The sequence below is a fragment of the Fusarium falciforme genome, chromosome 12 (assembly GCF_026873545.1).
Source record: "Fusarium falciforme chromosome 12, complete sequence".
Taxonomy (NCBI): Eukaryota; Fungi; Ascomycota; class Sordariomycetes; order Hypocreales; family Nectriaceae; genus Fusarium; species Fusarium falciforme.
The window spans coordinates 2,324,453-2,344,610 of NC_070555.1; the positions used below are offsets into that span (position 1 = coordinate 2,324,453).

The 20,158-nt window shown below is 45.1% G+C and overlaps 5 protein-coding genes and 1 pseudogene across 6 annotated transcripts, besides 1 other annotated feature; 3 read left to right on the forward strand and 3 right to left on the reverse strand.

The window, feature by feature from the left end:
* Window positions 1-4,562: 4,562 nt before the first annotated feature.
* On the forward strand, window positions 4,563-4,951 carry NCS54_01451100 (Hypothetical protein; the record flags this gene model as incomplete). Its single annotated transcript, XM_053159659.1, has 3 exons — window positions 4,563-4,750; window positions 4,802-4,835; window positions 4,892-4,951. 3 exons carry the CDS (start codon window positions 4,563-4,565, stop codon window positions 4,949-4,951), a joined length of 282 nt encoding a protein of 93 aa, XP_053015634.1.
* Window positions 4,952-5,842: 891 nt separating this feature from the next.
* NCS54_01451200 (Hypothetical protein) lies at window positions 5,843-8,452 on the reverse strand (the record flags this gene model as incomplete). The annotated part of the gene is made up of 1 exon (XM_053159660.1): window positions 5,843-8,452. Exon 1 carries the CDS (start codon window positions 8,396-8,398, stop codon window positions 5,843-5,845), a length of 2,556 nt encoding a protein of 851 aa, XP_053015635.1. The 5' UTR covers window positions 8,399-8,452.
* A 1,655-nt stretch (window positions 8,453-10,107) lies between these two features.
* NCS54_01451300 (MFS domain-containing protein) lies at window positions 10,108-10,794 on the reverse strand (the record flags this gene model as incomplete). The annotated part of the gene is made up of 2 exons (XM_053159661.1): window positions 10,108-10,675; window positions 10,736-10,794. The coding sequence occupies 2 exons, from the start codon at window positions 10,792-10,794 to the stop codon at window positions 10,108-10,110; spliced, it is 627 nt and encodes a 208-aa protein (XP_053015636.1).
* Window positions 10,795-11,660: 866 nt separating this feature from the next.
* NCS54_01451400 (FAD-binding-2 domain-containing protein) lies at window positions 11,661-13,235 on the reverse strand (the record flags this gene model as incomplete). Its single annotated transcript, XM_053159662.1, has 1 exon — window positions 11,661-13,235. The coding sequence occupies one exon, from the start codon at window positions 13,233-13,235 to the stop codon at window positions 11,661-11,663; it is 1,575 nt and encodes a 524-aa protein (XP_053015637.1).
* Window positions 13,236-15,299: 2,064 nt separating this feature from the next.
* NCS54_01451500 (Hypothetical protein) lies at window positions 15,300-16,188 on the forward strand (the record flags this gene model as incomplete). Its single annotated transcript, XM_053159663.1, has 3 exons — window positions 15,300-15,596; window positions 15,662-15,851; window positions 15,902-16,188. 3 exons carry the CDS (start codon window positions 15,300-15,302, stop codon window positions 16,186-16,188), a joined length of 774 nt encoding a protein of 257 aa, XP_053015638.1.
* A 2,388-nt stretch (window positions 16,189-18,576) lies between these two features.
* On the forward strand, window positions 18,577-20,027 carry NCS54_01451600 (annotated as a pseudogene). The gene is made up of 5 exons: window positions 18,577-18,851; window positions 18,902-19,442; window positions 19,500-19,575; window positions 19,623-19,877; window positions 19,936-20,027.
* Window positions 18,577-20,027: a sequence feature.
* Window positions 20,028-20,158: the final 131 nt, after the last annotated feature.

Genomic DNA, 20,158 nt, shown 5'->3' on the forward strand with positions numbered 1-20,158 from the left:
ATAAGGGCAACTGATCAATTGATAGTAATAATAATCACGCCAGAAAAGAGAGCCCCAAAGCTCCCCTTTCTCGACCTGACTGGTGAAGAAGATGATGATGGTCGAAGGTCTAAGGCCTCTGACTCCTTTTCTACGTACAAGAAATTGCCCAATGGCCCAAAACGGCTTAGCACCCATTTCCCCCAACTCAATATTATTATAATCTAAGATTATATATTATTATTTCTTATTAATAAGTTAAAAGATTAGTTTTTAATATAAAATATTATATTATATTTAACCTTAAAAAAGCTTATAATCTTATTGAAATTAAAGAAAGATATAAATAAAAAACTACGTTTTATATTAAATATAAACTATTTAAGTGTCTTATTATGTCTTTTAGACATATTAATATATTTATTATATTTTAATAAATAATTAATAATATATTATAAGAATATCTAGATATATTTATTATATATTACTTATATAATATTTTTATTTTTTTTTAAAATAAAAACACAATATAAAATATATCTATAAGGCATTATAAATATTATAAGATATTAAGTTATTAATAAAACCTAAGAAAAATAAATTCTATGCCCTAGAGGTAGAATTCCTTAGATATATTATTTCTTATAATAAGATATATATAGACCTTAAGAAAGTATTAGTAATTAAAGATTAAAAAGAATTAATTAATATTATAAAAATATAAACCTTCTTTAGGTTTATTAATTATTATTATAAATTCTTTAAAGCTTTTAATAAAATAATAATACCTTTTATAAAACTGATAAAAAAAAAATAAAACCTATATATTTAGGGCTAAAGTTAAAAAAGCTTTTAGCTAAATTAAAGAATATATTTTAAGTAAATTAATACTTAAAATATTTAATTAAGCTTAATAAATTAAACTTAAAATAAATACCTTAGATTTTATATTAAGAGCTTAAATTAAATAATAAGATAATAAAAGGCTTTTGTATTTAATTATATTTTATTTTTATAAGTTATATAAAATAAAACTTAATTACTGTATTTATAATACAGAATTTCTTATAATTATTAATAATTTTAAGTAATCTTTATATTACCTCCTTAGAAGTAAATATTAAGTTAAGGTATATAGAGATTATAAAACTATTACTTATTATATAAAAACTTAAAAACTTAGTAAATAATAACTATAATATACTAAATATCTCTTAGAATTTAATTAAATAATTATCTATCTTAAAGGGATAAAGAATAATAAAGCTAATGCTATTAATAAATAATTTAACCTAGATATAAAAACAACTAAAATATAAAAATAACTCTTATAATTTATATAAAAAAGATACCTTAAGTAAAAAATAATTATATAAACCTAGCGATTAATATCTTTATTAGAATACTTAGTATTTATAAAAAGTATAAGTAATAAGTAATAGATTTTATTAATTATATATAAAGATATTAATAAAAAAAAGATAGACTTTAAACCTATAAAGGAAAATATTGTATTCTTAATAAAGTATTTTAAATTATTTTTAATTATTATTATTATTAAGTTATATAATAAAATAATATAAATAAAATAGCCTAAGTTATATAGTAATATTATAATAATTATAAACTTCTATATAAGGTATAAAAAAGAGTATTTTATTATAAAAACTATTATAACATAGTTAAATAAATAGCTAAGAAATAAATCTATTTCTTAAAGGAAAAATATAATAAATAAATAATTACCTTTTTTTATAATAATAATTATAAAAATCTTAAAAAACTAGCTATATATATTAATAAGTTCCTTAAAGGTAATTTCTTAGAAGAATACTATAAGTAAATAAGGGATTATATTATTTATTAATATATTTAAAGATACTAAAAAAGCCTTAGAATAACCTATATAATAAAATAAAGTAATTTATTCTTAAAGTAAATCCTAGAATATACTAAATAACTCTTAGATAATAAAAAAGTAAATAAATAATAAATCTTAGAAAAATTATATTATAACCTTATATATAAAATATATAATTATTAGCTATATAGATATTAAGAAATTAATAAAACCCTAAAATAAATTAAGAGAATATTTATTTTTCTTAATATAAAAAGAATTATTTTAATAATTATTAAATAATATAACTTTTATATAAACACTAAGGTATAATATTATAAACCCTATAAGATACTTAGGGATTAATTATAAACTCTTTATTATATATTATAAGGAAATAAATATATAAATATAATATATAAATTAGATATTAAAATATTACTTTTAATATTATATTAATTATAAATAAGTTAATTAAGTTAAGAAATTATTAATTATATAATTAGCCTATAATATAAGAAGAAATAAAAATATAAAAACTATATTAGCTTATATTAATTTTATATTTGCCTTAAATATTTTTAATAAATTAGATATATAATTATAAATTTTAAGGTAATTATTATTAATAATTAATTTAAAAACATCTATAAAGAAATAAAAATAAATGTTAAATTTATTAAAAATAAAATAATAAATTATATTTATAAAAAAAGAATCAAGCAATGAATTTTCTTAGAGGGAAATATAATTTATTATATAATAAAAAATATTAAAATAAAATAATAAAATATAAAACTTAATTATGAATATATTAGATTATATAAAATTAGGTAAAAAATCTTAAAATATAATTATAAATTAAACTTATTATCTTAGGTTAAGTTTTAATTAATTTTTTATATTTTATTACTTAAATTAATAAAAAATATTATTTAAGTAAAAACTAATAATAAATTAGAAATAGAGATTAATAAATTAGAGAAATACATTATAAATACTATCTTTAATATAAATAAAATTAATAATAATATATGATATTTAATTTAATATAAGAATTACTTAGACTTAGAAAATACCTAAGAACCCTTAGAATACCTTATTAATATATAATACCTTTTAAAGAATTTCTATTAATAATACTAAATATAAGTTTATTAAGATTAATAATATTTTAATTAATTAAATAAATAGCCCTAATAGAATATATCTTTATAATAATAAATAACTCTTCTTAGAGCTAGCTTAATTTATTTAAAATATATAAGTTATACTTAAAAGCCTTATTACTTAGCGCCTTAAGTAACCTTTTTTACTTCTAGATATAAATAAGCTTAGCTATTATTTCCTTAAGGGTAGCCTTTACCTTAGCTTTTTTATCCTCTAGGTATTTATATTTTTAAATATTTTTTTTATTAAAAAAATTAATTATTTATTATAAGAAATATTTAATATATATTTATAGAAAAAAGCTATTTTGGTCTTATTATATATAACTTTTATATTAATATAATTACAATAATAATTAAAATAATTATAAATTACCTTATAAAATAAGCCTTAATAAAAATAATAAATATAAAATATAATTTTAAACTTAAAAGCCTTAATATAAATTATAATACCCTTATTATTTAAGCATAGCGCGACTAGTCTATCTGCTAATATATACCTGGCACGACCGGTTTATCCCTTGGGAATACACACGATCGTCACACATTGGATCAGAAACGAGAGAGGAGTGATAATGCGGAGATTCAAGAAGATGGAAATATCATGAGCATACGAGAGGTATTTGAAGACAGTCGAGTTCCGTATTTGTCGCTTCGCCACAGGGAGCAGCACACAGACTGTGTGCCACAATGGGCAAGCCAGTCGCCTTGAAACACTAAACATTTACATCGACCAAGTATGACCAAACATTACACAACTCTGGATTATTTTTGGCCCCGATCGATCCGAAGAAAGGCGAGATGCGAGGTCGGCTTGGACTTTGTTGTTGAAGGATGCAACTTCGTATAATCCAATGTGTTCAGCTCCGAGCTCAGGGGAAGCTTTGGGCTCGGATCTCTTACTTGCGTTGCAGCCACAGTACCTGCATTTCGAGGCGGAAGCGTGGACGTTGAAGATTTTCTCTTTCTCCTCGGACCGAAATACAGTTACAATCGTGCTTAACTTCAGGTGAAACGCCGTGCTCTCACGGAGACATCAGATTTTACAAAAGACAACAGCTCTCATGTTCGGAACATCGGTGCCGGAGCTGGAAACATGTATCGTCATCTCATCGTGATGCGGTTAAACTCTCACCGAAAAGTTGGAGGCATCTAGACCATGCGTAGATCCTGTTTCTCACCGAGACTTCAATACGAGGGCCGGATCGTGAGGTGGATGGCCCCAAGAGGTGCACTGCATGTCTTCAGAATGATGTCTGAGGTCGCCAATGGGTTCAATAACTTCAGTGGAGGCTGGATTGAGGCAAGAAATGTCCAAATTTGGACTCGAGCGTGCATACGAGATCGAAGCCGGCTTGTTCTTGCAACGCTTGTGTTGGAGCAGAGGGCGAGATCTTGGAAGATCAGACCAACGCAGTCTTTAACGGATCGAAACGGCGAAGTCTCCTGGCGTATCGAGAAAGATAAAAGGGGTGCTCTCTCCCACCTTGAACAATTCTCATCACACACTCAGCACAGCAATCATCAACCTACTAACCAAACACTACACTTTCGCTTCTACAACCATCAAAATGCTCGTCACTTCCCTCGTCGGCCTTCTCATCACCGCTGTCGGTGCCATCGCTGCTCCCGGCAACGACGGCGGCAGCCGCCACCCCCCCAAGCATCCTTCTCCCCCTTCCGTGGGCCCCGTCAACCAGATCCAATCCATCACTTGCAACGGCGGTGGCCCCTACTGCTGCACCCCCGAGACCGACGGGTAGGGCAGCAACTACTTCCAGTGCTCCAACTACCTCGAATCCTGCGACAGCATTGTTGTCTGCTGCAACAGCCAGAACAACCAGGTATGTACACATGGAGGATACTATGGGCGAAGTGGCCGTGCTAAACATTCATATAGGGCTCCACTTCTGTGCAGGCTTGCGCTGGCTTTGGTGGCGCCAAGGTCATCTACAACTAAACCTGAAGCCAACACTCAAAGTCGATGGCATGCCTTGTGGTTCCAGACCTCGCCGCAAGGCTCCCGAGCGACAACAATCATCGAGTTTGACGATACCTTGCGATGGTGATACAGGAGATAGTGGCTTGATGTCGGGGATGAGGTGGTTGAGAAAAGGGGAGAAGGCGATTCACTTCAGAATGGAATATCTAACCTTGGTCAACTTACCGCTGATGTTGGCCACCCACAGTCCTTACCGAGGGGATGAGGCCTGTACAGGTCATATTAAATAAAATAACGAGCTTTGCTGAACTTTGTGTTGTGAATCAATGCTTGTGAAACTGCTTGCCATGGTGACATCTCTAAGTCAGGAAGAGTCATACTTTTTCGACAGTTGCGCGAAAGGTATTGCAGATATAAGTGAAATGTTTTGGCAGTGGGCAACACAACAACTGTGAGATTGACATGCCATCGCCCTAGCAGCTCATGGAGCACCCTTCGGGCATATTGGAGGAGCAAAGGGGGGTGAGTTCTAGACTTCAATATGGCATAGAGAGGTGAAGAACCAGGCTATCAATGCGTGCAGGGGAAACGAAAATGAGGGAGTATTGTACTCCGAGTTAGCACTAGCTACCAGAGAGAAGCACCAAGGACAGGAAAGGGATGAGGCTGCATCTCGGAGAATGGGATCAATGAGGTTGTAGGGAAAATCGAATGGTAGCCAAAGAAGCGGTGAGAGGACCGAATTTGGTTGCGACCACATTCACAGGAAATACATTGCCGAGGTACCGAAGAGACGAATGTAAATAGACGGAGTCAGTTAAAAAATAGAAGAGGGCATGTATATATTCCGGCCATGCTAACTAAGTAAATACAGATACAAGCTAAACGGCAAATAAACTCTCAACACTATTAGATCTTTCTGGATCCCTCGGATGTAAAGTACTGGCTGATGTCGTTGGCCTCGCCACACTTCTGGCAATGGTGGATGACAGGCTTGCTGCTACCTGTCTGTGGTGCGAAAGAGACAGCAGCTGGCTTCTCATCGGGCTGAGGCTCAACCGAGCGTTCAGCTTCAGGCTCAACCTTGGACTCTGGTACTTCCTCTCGCTTAATTGACTCTTCCTTCTTCTCATCATCCTTTCGGGACAGAGCCGCGGCTGTACCCAGTCCAGCAGCAGCACCCAATCCGGCAGCAGCCCCAGCGCCACGATGCTTATCCTCGCTTGACGAAGTGCCAACATGCTCCCTCTGGGTTGCTCGGTCCTTGGTATCATCCTCGACCTTGATACCAGAGGGTGTGCCGGATGCAAGAGTATTGTACTTGCCCTCATTGGCCTTTTGCGTGATGGAGAGAGTTGGCTCTGTCGAGCGTTCGGCAAAGTTGTCGGACTCTGTCACAGGCTCGTTCCTGGAAGTGTCGTATGCAGGAATGGCAGTACTGCCGGTAGTGGTTGTGGCATGCGGCTCAGTGGACTGGGGCTGATATCCCCGTTCAGTCTCTTGAGTAGTAGCAGGGGTGTTCTCGTGCTTTCTTCCAAGCTCATGGGAGGCGAGAGCACCAGCTCCAAGACCAGCCGCTGTACCTGCTGCGAGCTTGCCATCTCGATGTGTGCCCTCTTGTTGGTATGACTGCGTAGGTTCATATGACTGTGTAGTTCCATACGACTCAGTAGTTCCGTACGACTGGGCGGGCTGGTACGACTGGGTGGTCTGAGGCTGGAAACCCCTCTCAGTATCCTGAGTAGTGGCAGGGGTGTTTTCATTCTTCTTTCCCAGTTGGTGAGATGCGAGAGCGCCAGCACCTAGACCAGCAGCAGCACCTGCGGCAAACTTGCCATCTCGGTTTGAACCCTCTTGGTGGTACGACTGTGTAGGCTGGTCTCCGGCAAATTTAACCGAAGGTTGAGTGGTCTGGGCACCATAGGCGCTGTTGGGATCGTAACCGGTACTAGCATACTGGCTAGTGCCTTCAGTTGTGGCGGGTTGCTGGTATGTGTCGGTGGCGGTGGCACCCAGGCCTGTATGGGAGTACTGGTCAGCACCTCGGGTAGCGGTGGGCTCCTGATATCGGCTAGTGGTGGTATCCCCCTGGACCTTCTTGTCGTCATCCCGGTCCCTGGTAGCGGCATACGCAGCACCGCCAGCTCCAGCAGCAGCAAGAGCAGTACCAGCCATGGCCCCGTAGTGCTTGTCCTTGGCGGGCTCCCCCTCAGCCGCAGGCTCAGTCTCATCCTTGGCACTTCGATGGAAGAGACCACCTAGCTTGCTTTCGCGCTCAGGCTTGGGTTCCTTGGTGTGCTTCTCCTTCACCTCCTTGGTATCATCCTTGTGGCTTTGACTGATGAGAGGGAATGACCTGTGCTTCTTCTCTTCTGGCTCGGGCTTGGTAACTTCCTCTGTCATCTTGGGGGTCTCGTCGGCTTGACGCTGCTTGTTCAGCTCGTAAGCACCAGCGCCTGCAGTGCCGGCAACAGCAGCCCCGGCCAGACCCTCCTTGAAGTGCGAATCCCTGGTGCTCTCCTCCGGGACTTGCTGGGTATCTCGCTGAGACGAGTACAGGCCTGTGGTCTCAGGCGAAGTCTCCTGTTGTGGAATGTTGGTCGTAGCAGCGGTATTGTGCTGGGAGGGAGGTGTGGCTCTTTGAGCATCGTAGGGATCAGTGGTAGTAGAAGCACCGCCCAATTGAGATGGGGTTTCCCTCTCGTCAGTTCCACGGTCCTTGCCAAGCTCATAAGCTCCGGCACCAGCAATTCCTGCAGCGCCAGCACCGCCGAGACCCTCATTAAAACGTGAGCCGAGCGCTCTCTCGTGTGTAGTCTCCCGAGTGTCTTGTTGTTGGGCAGAATAGGGATCAGTGCCCTGAGACGCAAAGTCCAGCGGCGGGGCACCCACTGGAGCAGCAGTGCCGGCTTGGGACGAAGTGTCAGTGGGGTTGGCCTCGCCGCTGTGGATTGCGCGATGGCGTTGGGTATCATCCTCAGGGCTGCCGTGACCAGCAATGGTGTTGTAGACACCTGCACCACGAGGGAGGTCTCCCCAATACGGGTTCTCCTTTTGGGATGGCGCGGCAGTGTCACCAACCGGCTCTTGAGACGTGGGGTTGGTGTTGTCGCCAATGCGGCTGTCTGTGGTATAGTCGTCGGTTCTCTGAATGGGTTCGGCGGGCTTCTCAGAAGCGACTTCTCGAGTGTTGGTTTGTGTGTCATGAGGTTCGGTCAAACCAACACCAGAGTCGGTGTAACCATGACCACGAGCTCTCGCATCGTCCTCGGACCATCCTCGAGGGTCGTTGGGCTTGTGTAGCTTGTTGTGCTCATGGCTAGTAGAGGTGTGTTTCTGAGATTCGGCGGGTGTCATGTCATCGACTGGGAAAAATCCTGGAGTGTTGCGATCAACGTCTCCTCTGGCGGCATCTTCCGAGTCACCGGAGTGGAGGATTTCCTTGACCTTGGCGCCCAAACTCATGTTGGTTTTGGTGTAGGGGTATCTTTGATATTGGGATAGGAAAGGTCGAGTTGTGTTGGTGTTGTTCAATATGAGACTGTCCAGTGTGAGAAATGAGAGTCCGACCTCATATACCACAGACACACCGCTGCCCAAAACCAGCAAACAGGCTTGGCCGCCTCATCGTCATCATGATCGTTGATTCGACGCTAACAGATCGAGTCGATGAGCTGCACCTGATCTTCTTCTTGACGTAAACCGTCCCCAGCTTTCCAGCAATTCAGTGGCAGCTGAATATTCAGCTTGAACCAGCTTGGAAAGTCCCTGCCGATCATTCCGGGAGAGGAAAGCCAAGGCCAAAGCCATTCTCGTCATTTCCATCCCGATCGCCCTTGGCCCCATTTTAGGACTGGGCACCAGCCACTCGCCGCTAGCGGTAGACAGAAATCTAGTGTACACTCTGCTACGTGCTGCTGTCCTGATATTTGTGTCCCCCCGCAAAGTCGTCTGCGTCATTGCTTTGATGCGCAACCAGGATTATCATTGCATGGCCCCAACGCGGATCTCGACATACGCACTAACACGTCTGTTGCATCATCTTAGCTTGGTTTGGTCTGACGTCTACTGGAAGCAATTGGCATCTACATGCGCGAACATGTCAAAACAAGATTATCAGACCACTAAAAGCCCAGCGGTCCGGCATTTTCCAAGATTGCAGCTGAGGACCAGTCCAAGTTCCATGGCATCGCCTCATTTGGGTGGTGCAAAAGTCGTGCCGCTCGAACCGAACTGGTTCCTCTTGTAGAGGTCACACGATAGTAGAGTAGCTCTGGTCAGAGCAACAAGCCCAAGATATATGATGCATTGCTAGAGTGGTGCGATACTGAAGGTCACCGACATTATCCATGGGAGCTCATTTGACGAAGTCGGTGTGCACCAGGAGTTGCGCTTGCTGGCATCCCCCCCCCCCCTTTGGTGGTAGCATAGCAGAGCCTCAAACCACCCTGACTCATGCCAACGCATTGTCCACCTCCTTAGTGCCTCAGGTTCCCCAGAGCCGTCGTGACAATGAGTGTCAACGTGCCAGACCTCTCATATAGTGAATACCATCATACCAAGGACGGTTTACCACGTATACCTATACTCAGGATTATCCTCTCCCATCTCCGCAATCTCTTCCTCTGTCATCCTTCAACCCGATCGCCGTCATTGCCAGAAGCGTGCCTTCCGTTGGCATGGCGAAACCATAAGCCCATTGTCAGGAGTAGTGCCATCGCCATCAGAATCATAGCCATAGACACGCTATGGCCGACGATGAAGCGAGGATTGTCCTTGGAGCTGTAGAGCTACAGAGATATCAGCAATTTGCCATACGTTTGGATGTCCCGGAAACCTACAAACGGTGCCGGAATACCAGCTAAATTACCAATGGTCACTTGCAGCCCTGCTGCTACCGTTCGCTTGCCGTACCGTGGGTTGTTACTTGGTAGACATGCCAGAGGAATTCCCACAATGACGTAAAGACCGATAGCAACGACACAACAGCCGAAATACTTGACCCCGCCTGGGGAAGGGCTAAGAAGGACAGCGTAACCTGCGGCGGAGACAAACCCAAACCAACATATGCGGCCCGCCGCTGGCTGCGATCCGAAAGCCAGGCAACGACTAGGCGTCTTTCTTATGTAGTTCCCCCGGGGATATGGTATGGCCGATCTGACGTTGCATTCGCCTCACGACCAAATCTCGCTCATCGGAGGAGAGAAATGTGCCGTTTCGGGGTCATTGGCCAGCCAAAACCAAGCAGAAATGCCGAGAATCAAGGTAGGGACTCCTTCGAGAACGAGAATCCACCGCCATCCTCGCATCCCTGAGATATCATCCATGAAGCCAATGGTATAGGCAAGTAAACCACCGGCCGAGCCAGCGATTGCTGAAGAGACGAAGAGATAAGCGGTGCGAAGAGCTAGCTCGCGTTTGGTATAAAAGAATGTCAGGTAGACCGCTAACCCAGGGAATAAGCTACCCTCGAGGGCACTGAGAAGAAGACGACAGATTATCAACCCGTGGAAGCTTTGGATAATGCTAGTAAGGGCAGCCATAACTCCCCAGCCCGTGGTGATTAGGGCTAGCCATCGAGATGGAGTAAACTTCTGGAGGGCGATATTGGATGGGACTTCGGACAGAATGTATGTGACGAAAAGGATAGACACGGCAAGCTGATATTGATCGCCCACGAGATCCAAGTCCTCTCCAAGACCGTACAATCTCGCGTTTCCAATATTAACACTGTCGAAAAAGCTAAAAAGTTACAGCAGCATCACGGGCGGGATGATCCATCTGTCAAGCTTGCGTAAGAACATTTTCTTGGCCTTGTCGTCGATGTAAGGGTCATCGTGAGGATCAGGAGTGGCAGCCATGACGTCGCTCGTAGTTGAGTATTCGTCTTCAAGCCTCGTCGGGGAGCGGTCGTTTTTGTCGTTCATGTCCTCAGTCGCGTAAAGGGAGGATGAAAAATCCAAGTAAGTAGTTTAGAATGGTGACCCTAGCTTAAATTGCACGCAACTCATTTCTTATACTCAAACCTCTTGCCCCGTACTTCAATACCCCACGAGGGATCCGGGTCCCAATGCCTTGGCACTGAATGAACATGACTTGATAGAGCAGCGATTGTGCCGCTGTGATGGGACAATAATTTCCAGTATCAAGGAACTTGGAATGGTTCATGTTGTGCAAGTGCAGATCTATAGCGACGCCGGCACATCCTGTAGGGGGTGTATGTTCTCCGTACACCCTTGGGCAAGCCACGCCTAGTGACTAACCATCCGGGAGGCCAGCCGTGAAACCTGGTGTGTACGTCTCAAATTATTATTAATTATTATTATCTATCTATTTTCTGGCTTGGTTATTCCATCAATGGCCGGGCTTCAGCTCTGACAAAGAACACAACAAGTTCTAGGTAACAAATCAACAAACGCATTCTCAAAACAGTTGCCGCACCAAGTCCAACGCATAATAGGATTGGTTTTTAACAATAACTAACACTATGCTTAGTGGCATGGTTGAAATATCCCTCATGCTGAGAGCTACGGCATTGCACGATTAAATAACCAACACGTGGCCGAATGTCCTTGCTCATAGATCCAAAAGTACATGGTGGAATTTTAAGAATGCTACACGAACGAAACCTCATCTATTGAGATGATTTCTCTCATAATGAATCAGATTCATGCATCAAGCAGCTAGAGCTTAGTCAAAAAAGATGGCTTGGTGAATACAGTGCTCTCTAATGTCCGAGGAGACCCGTACGACCCTTGGCGACTTGAGCCGCCGCCCTGCCAGCCTTCCTACCAAAGACAGCGCCAGAAGTTAAGCCGCTTCCGCCGGGGTAGTTGGAATAGAATAATCCTCCCATCATCTCTCCAACACAGAACACTCCCGGTATCAGTCGGTCGGTTGACGCGCGGATCAGTTGGGCTGTCTGAGGGTCAACCTTGAGACCACCAAAGGTGAAAGTAATACCGCAGGTAACCTTAACTGCGAGATAAGGGCCCTTTTCTAGTGGCAGGGCCCAGTTCGACTTGGGGAGGGCCAGTTGTTTCTTGGAGGATTGTGTCGATAGACCGTCCTTGATGGCAGGGTCCCATTTAGCTGACGGGGCCTCTTGTCTATGAGCATATACAGCCTCGTTGTACTCGCGAATGGTGCGTAGGAAAGCGTCTCTATCTCGGAGACCGCGGGACATACACGTATCCGCAAGCTGCTCCAGTGAGTCCGCCTTGAGGTGCTCAACGCGCTCCTCGCGGTACTCTTCAGATCGAAGCCAGGGCGTAGTCTGAGCGTCCCAGACTTGGAACGCGAGTTGCTCGGGCTGTTGCAGAATTGCTCGACCGAACTTGGCGTAGGTGTAATTCCTCATGTCCACGCCTTCGTCGACAAAGCGTTGACCGTCCACATTGAGCATCAGACCAAGAGGATATCCGGACTTGGTATACTCGTTTGATGCTTCACGGTCGCCAATGTTGGGGTTGGCATTAGCATCCCATGCCACAGAGTGACAACCTGACCAATTTCCCACGGGCTGAGCACCTAGTTGCTGAATAGCAAGATCCAGGACCTCTCCAGTGTTGTAAGGCGTTCCACGAACCATGGCCAAATCCCAGCCCGGGCCGAGGAACTGGCTTCTCTTCTGCGCATTGGATTCAAATCCACCGGCGGCCAAGATGATGGCTCGGGCCGCCAGAGTATGATCGATGCCGTCAACCTTGACCGTCACAATCCAGGCGCCGTCAACAGGGTCGGTTTGGATTCCACTGAGCATTGTGGACCAGGAAACCTGAACCGAGTGTCTCTCAGCTGCGGCAAGATAATCGGCAATTAGGCCCTTGCCGCCGTCCTGGGTCTTGATATGAAGGCCGCCCCAGAACTTTATCCTCCCATCAACCTCGTAGGCTTGTCTGTTGAAAGAGAGCTGGAACCGAACACCATTGGATGCCAACCACTTGATAGCCGAGTTGGACTCGGTAACGAGCGTCTTGGCAAGTTCGGGATCAGACCGTCCGATGCAGATCTTGTCCAGATCTTTCTGAAAGTCCCCCTCAGAGTACGGCGCCAGGTCGATCCTCTGGGCCTGCTCTCGACTAACGTTGTTGACGATCGGCAACAGATCACCAAGCCCAGCATGAGCTATGCGATATGCGCCGGCCGTAAAGTACGAGTTTCCGCCGACCCAATCCTTGGGGCACTTGTCGATCAGCAAGACGTGTCCTGCGCCGGCTTCGGCGGCGGCGATGGCAGATGCGAAACCTGCGTTGCCGCTACCGACGACCAGGACGTCGACTTCTTTAGGGAGCGTGGACATTGTTCAGGATGATGATGAGTTTATGGCGTGAGGGGTAAAGAATGGGGGCTCTGTTCAACGACCAATGACAGAGGAAGTAACTTGGATGATACAAACCGACTGATGATAGATGGCAAGTATGAACGTGAGAAGGGAGTATCAAAGTAGACCTCGTCGGGGTTACCATCTTGACCCCCGCTTTGTGTAGTCCAATCAGATACAGCAGATAAATTGGACCCTTGGTGTACACCATAGAGACGAGGTCGGAGAGTGAGTCTTGGAGGCGGGGAACTTACGGAGGGGTGGCTAGACACGCAATACGGATCATCCTTGCTCCGATCTGATTACTCGGGCTCGCCTTCGTCCAACCAAGTGCCGCGATGTAATACCGAGGTTTAACGTTATTGTTCATCAATGTCTCCAAAAGGGCCCTGCACGAATTGGTTCAAGCAGGAGAGCAGGATAGGCCGCTGGTCATGTGGCTGGGCTCTCGCCTAGCTTTCTTCAAGGCTGTCAAGGCTGTCAAGTCGCCCAACCTCCAAGATTACGACATTGAGTACTGGAGCTCCAACAGGTTCGGGTACTTGGGACCTGGATTTGCGTGGTATGAGTTTAGGGAGGATGGAGATACTACTCCCTACTTGGATGGTGATTTTGTTCCGGCTTTGCCTTGGAAGCAAGTCCAAGAGCGAATTGCCAAAAGCCGAGTGAAGAAGCTGTGCAACGGGCGTCTATAGATAGCTAGGGATGCTTCCAGATTGTTGGCGTAGTTTCAAACATGGTTCTTGGTACTGCCTTTGACCCCGGCCGTTCCCACCTTTTACGTAACTCGATGGTGGTGTTTCCCTATCAAAGTGTGCAATTATCCCTATTGATGTTTATTCTCAACATGAAACCCTTCACCTCATGAGTTGGTACTTTCCTTGCGTTTGAGCAGCTTCGAGACGCCTTGTTTCATCCTCCTAAAATAACATGCCCCAGACACGGGTTTATCTCTTTACAATTATTCATATGATCGAAATGCCATTCATACTCGGTACAAAAAAGTATTAGATGTTCTCTGCGCCAAAGAATGGGATCTAAAGAGTCAACAGTGTTGGGGAGCAAAACACACAAAACTACCCTAGAGCCAACGATAAAAATAGCGACATCTGAAACGTGACAGCGTTTTATCAATCCTCGCTCTGCTAAATTAAGCCTATGAAACACCCCTATTTTAAGGTTGTTTTAGAAACGGATCGGAGGATCGGCTAACCCTATTGTTTGAGATTTTAGGGAAGTCGGTCGCGTGCCTTGTTTCCAATCTGGACGACATGTACTATAGGGAAAGCCAATGTATAAACATCCATTGTATAAATAGTGATTGAGTGAGATCAGAGACACAGCGTATGGATTAGAGCTACAACAATGCCGTTATCTCTCACCCGTAATTGCAAATGCCGTGAGGTGGCTATCCTGCGACATCGCCAAGAACAACCGCTAAGAACAGCGACCAAAAACCTCCAATCACCAAAGCCCCCTCCCGTTTCACGTCACGTCAAAGTTGACTGCCAAGCACCGCTAAGCTCTCCGGTCGGTTGCAAATAACTGCCAAAATTAACGCAAGCCATCGTTGTGCAGGTAAGCGATGTCTCATCTGACTTTGCAATCCAACCCCAATAGTTCGCATCTCTTGGCACCCAGGCGGCTTTTGGCCGTGTGTGTCCCGGAATAGCTTCAAACCTGGGCGCTTGCAGTGTTGCGACTGCCTCAGATTGCGTTTCGAGGCACTGAATGAGGAGTAACTAGAGGGTAAAACAGATCAAACTGCGTTGAAAGAAATAGGGAGTAAAATTTGTCTATAAATGGACTTCATGGTCATCCCATAGAGTGTTTTTGAATCATCATTCTCTTCTACAAGCCCTACTTTGAGTATTCCTTTGTTAGCTTACCTTTCCTTCTCTCTTGCACTTTTCTTCCATTTTCGGCCGGCCCGAAGTTTCCTTGCCTCAGACTGATTTCGTTTCTTCTTCTTCGTACCGTCGCTCAAGTTTTCACCTTACAACCTACAGACCAAAGCATCACCGCCAAAGGACGTCATCCACCATGAAGCTTTTCACCATTACTCTGCTGGCTACTCAGCTTTCGGCCATCCTCGCCGCACCCGCTGCCATCCAACATGACAGCCGCGCCCTTGTCAGACCTCGGTCTCCCCACGCTCGCTTCTCTCTAGCCGCCACGGTGACTTCAACCATTGTTCCCAGCCAGACCAGCGCAGCGGCTGGAGAAGGTGGAGAAGGAGGCGAGGAGGGGGCTGAGGATGAGGTCGAACAAGCAGGAGAGTTCGATGTCCCCATTGTCCTTCCTGGCGGAAGCAAGGTCGACACTCTGTATCCTCCAGGCGTGAGTGTCCTCTCCATTGGTGCTCTTTATAACAAAGCACATTGTCTAATATGTCGACTTGACAGCAAAACGGCGTCTTCGAGATTGAGTTCCAGAACGCCGAGGATCGCACCCTCACCGTGACCCGGAATCCGTCGCCCGCGGCTCCTCCAGCAGGCTTCCGCGCCGTCGAGCCAGTCTCCTTCATTGTCAATCTCGCCGAGGGCGCCGAGGGCTTGACGCTTCAGAAAGTCGATTACATCTTGAACGCCAATAGTGAGCTTTGCACCATAGCGATGGCCCAATGACATGCTAACTTTCCCAAGGCACCCTCGACATCAGCACCGGCGCTATCGGGCGCTTCTGTACCGAAGCAGGCGCCTTCGTTATCGACCCGGCCGTTGGCGAGTTGGAGTTCGAGGCCGAAGAGAACGAGCTGCTCATCAAGGTTAACAACATGAATGGCGAATGGGGTATTTTTATTCCCGACGCTGCGGCGACTCCTGGTGCCGGTGGTGAGGCTGCTCCTGGCGGGGAGGCTACTCCTGGTGGTGATGCGAAACCAGACACAAAGCAGCAGTTGATCAACCTGCTCCTCAGCTTGCTTGAGTAAACCCTGTGTCTTTTGGGCCTTGCTCTCCTGTCGTGGGAGATTTGAGCTGGTTCCATGTCATGGCGCACTCATTTTATCCCAACAAGCTTCTCCTACGTCAGCGTCGACAAAGCAAGAAACAATACTCAGCTTGTGGCATTTATTCTCCTACACCTGGGTTAAGGGCGGCAGTTCTCAACATCATGGCGCGCTTCCCGTCTTCTGTCTCTTAACCAATTCACACACCTGCGCAAATCGGTAGCTATAGAATGATAGGTTGCCTCGGCCCTCCGCCGGCTCTGATACCGCAATAACTTGACAATATCTATCTACCATTACCTCTTGAGAAACTTCATCACCCAACCACTAATGAATCTTTCTATTACTTTACCGCCCTGCTGTATGATCTTGTCTTCCACCCATCAGTGTATTAGGGGCACGCCCCGCGTTTGTTAGCCAGCCTCGGTGAAGCTTGAAGCATTTATGGGAAGGATATTAATAGCTTAGAGAGGACTTTTGGTGTGGAATGCTCATGACGATATTTCTTGGCCATGTCTGTAAAAAGAGAGCGGACTCGGTCTCGTGAGATGGATGCTGTTTCCGGGTGCTGATCTACAAGCCGTGGTTGCGGAATATTAGATGCAACCATTTCGGGACACATTGAGCAAAAATAAAAGCCTTTCTCCCCACCCAGAATCGAACTAGGGACCTTTCGGTGGCAATTCTTCAGTTACAGCCGAACGTGATAAACCAACTACACCATGCGGAGATAAGATTTGATGACGGGGAACCGAGGCCAGGCCGTCTATGTGGGCATGGGTTGGCCCCACCACTCAGGCAACTCACGAACCCCGTCCCCTTGAGGGCGAGCCTTTCTACCTTGTATTAACACTGTGATACATAAAAAGAGAATCTCAGTTCTTTGGTTTGTGCTGTAAGAGGCAAGTCGGAACGCTCAGCCAGCCAGCAGCGGCTTCGACACCCTGAAAGTGGAGTTCAAGCGCATCATTCAGGTCTGTCGATTGCCACTGCCATCCCTCGAGTCCCTCTCTCATACTGAATTCCGTCGAACAAGCCAAGGATATGGGTGAGCCAAGTCCCGACTGTAACAACAGCGACTAGTGACACGGCGACTTCCAGATCACCGACAGTCCCAAAGCCTCCCAGTTGACCTTGACGATATTACCATGGCCGACGCACCTTCTAACCCCCGCTCCCTTATGCCAGGGCCCAAAGAGCAAGAGTACTACTACTTCGGCTTGTATAGCCGTCCGAAGCTAGTGGCACAAAGTAGCATGAAGCCGTGGTCTTGGCAATATGACGGTTGGCCTATCGAGAAACGTCTCGGCACGGTCGGCGAGCACGCATGGTAGAGCCATGGAATGACAGCTAAAGATCTCTGCGGTGACAGATCCGACAAGCCGTCCAAGAGCTTAAATGGACTGCGATCGATGTGCTTCGTATTGGCTACGAACGCAATAACGACCAGACCGAAGAAAAGTTTGACAATCCAGTGACTCTCCTGATTTCGGTCAGGATTGGCTCAAACACCTTCGAAAAGGCATATGACGTCGTTGCCGCTTGTCGCCAGATCCTCGAGCGCCGCGAGCTCAATGATGTCCAGGTCGAGATCAAAGAGTCAGAGGTCGCCCGGGCTACATCGATGCCTCTGCCAACGCCGAATCTGCCTGCGCCAGATCCAGCTACACCGAGTTTGGCTACGCCGGGTCAGGCAACACTGAAACTGTCTTCTGGGCCCCTTGAGGAACCGGTAGCTATGTCCGCAGACTTCTCTGAATTCCTTGGAGTGTCGATAGCCTCATCTGCTGCGCCACTGGCGTCTTGTTTATTGCTTTGCCCGTGTATCAGTCTATGTGGAGTCGGTAATGGACACGAGCCATGGTCTGGACACGTTTCGAAGATTCCGACTCGACCGGAGGTCTTCTCCGGGCCATTGATACCATATACATGCCTTCTACAAGCTTCTCGGAGGGCGGCCGATAAACAGTAGGTGTGCCCCAAGACGTGAGGCCCATCACGAACAATGCTTATAAATATATCATTCGAGTTTTGTAAGTCTTCTGCAGAGGGCGGACAGATTGCGATTCATAATATGGTTTCTTTGTGGTGCTTAGAAATATGATATGACTGCCTCTGTAGACAGGCAACTTTTTGCGAGCCTAAGTAACAAAGGAACTAAGCACTAAAATATGACCGCATTCTAATTCGCCGCGATTAATGAGGGCAGCAATGAAGCTGAAGGCGTATTGCTGTTGGTAATTCTCTATAAAGTCACCAGCGGTTGCCGTGTTCTGAGAAAGCAAGACCTGGAATCAAGCATCTTTCAAAACTATCAACGCCCTATAGACGGGCTCAGGCAACGTACATTTCGAAATGGTACACTTAGGCATATCGGGCGTTTTCGGCGCTCTTTTAGCTGCAGCGACAGCCAAGTCTCTCCCGCTGAGCAGAGCGGACAACTTTCACCTACGCCCGTTCCATATTGACCTCTCCCACAATGTACCTCGAATGATCGAGTTGGTGCACAACTATCGGCTGCCTGACAAGCCTGAGTACCCTGGTGTCGGTTCATCTATGGGGATTGACCTGGATGTCCTCAAGAGCCTACGGAAGCAATGGTTGTCCAACTTTGATTGGAAGAAGGAGCAAGACATCCTCAACAAGTGAATGAACAGATGCCTTCTCAGAGTCATATATACTAACGTATGAATAGACTTCACCACTACACCGCCACAATCGAAAGTCTCGACATCCATTTCGTACACCACAAGTCTAACGATCCAAACGCGATTCCCCTCCTTCTAAACCACGGATGGCCCGGCTCGTTTCTCGAGTTTATCCCAGTCATCGAACCCCTCATCAAGAAAGAAAAGACATCTACTGGAAAACCCGTGTCCTTCGATATCATAATTCCCTCCCTTCCCGGCTACGCATTCTCTTCCCCGCCGCCCGAAGGTTGGACAGTCGAAGACACTGCTCGAGTTTTCAACAAATTGATGACCGAAGTGCTCGGATACAAGAAATTTGCTGTTCACGGAACTGACCTTGGCGCCCCAATTGCATACCATCTTTATGACGCGTTCAATGCCACAACACGAGCAGCACACTTCGTCTTCATGCCCTTCTATCCCCTGACCCCAGACAAGCTCGTAGCTTGGAACATCACATTGTCGCCAGAAGAAGAGTTTGTTGAGCAGAACTTTGTTCGCTGGGCTAAGACGGAAGCGGGATATTTTCAGGAACACTCTTACAAGGTAAGGAGAGACACATTTTCCCATGTCAATACGGTCGGATGCTAATCTTGAAGATAGCCCAACACTATTGGCCTGGCTCTCTATGACAATCCCGTGGGACAGCTTGCATGGGTGGGAGAGAAGTTTATCAACTGTTCGTAAAGCCAAACTGAATGACCTGCTCTCACTAACTTTCCGTAGGGTCAGATCCTGACGCAGGCACCTCGCCATCGGTGCTCGACCATCACGAGATCCTTCGAAGCGTTTCACTATACTATCTCACCAAATCTTTCGTATCCTCGGCCTACATGTATGCGCAAAACTTGAACGGCTTCAAAACAGAGTATACAAAAGCCCGAACCGACGCACCGATGCTGTTTAGCACATTCAAGTACAACGTTGGATTTTGGCCAAAAGAGCTGCTGGCGAAGCTAGGCAATCTCGTGCAATACCGATGTAGGTCAAAATTTTCCAGAGGTGAAAAGTCCGCTTTTGCTGATGTGCATTTCACTAGTCCATGGTTTCGGTGGCCATTTCCCTGGCGTGGACAATCCACCAGCACTCGTCGAGGACCTGCGCGAGATTGGCACGTATTGGCAGACATAATTTTGCTAGGATGTTGAGACATGGGCCTCAAGTGAGCTTGCACCTTGAAGCTACACAGATAACACTTGGTCATTATGAACATGGACTGTTTCATTTACTATAATCGTGTCTATTCGCACAGCATAGTGCTG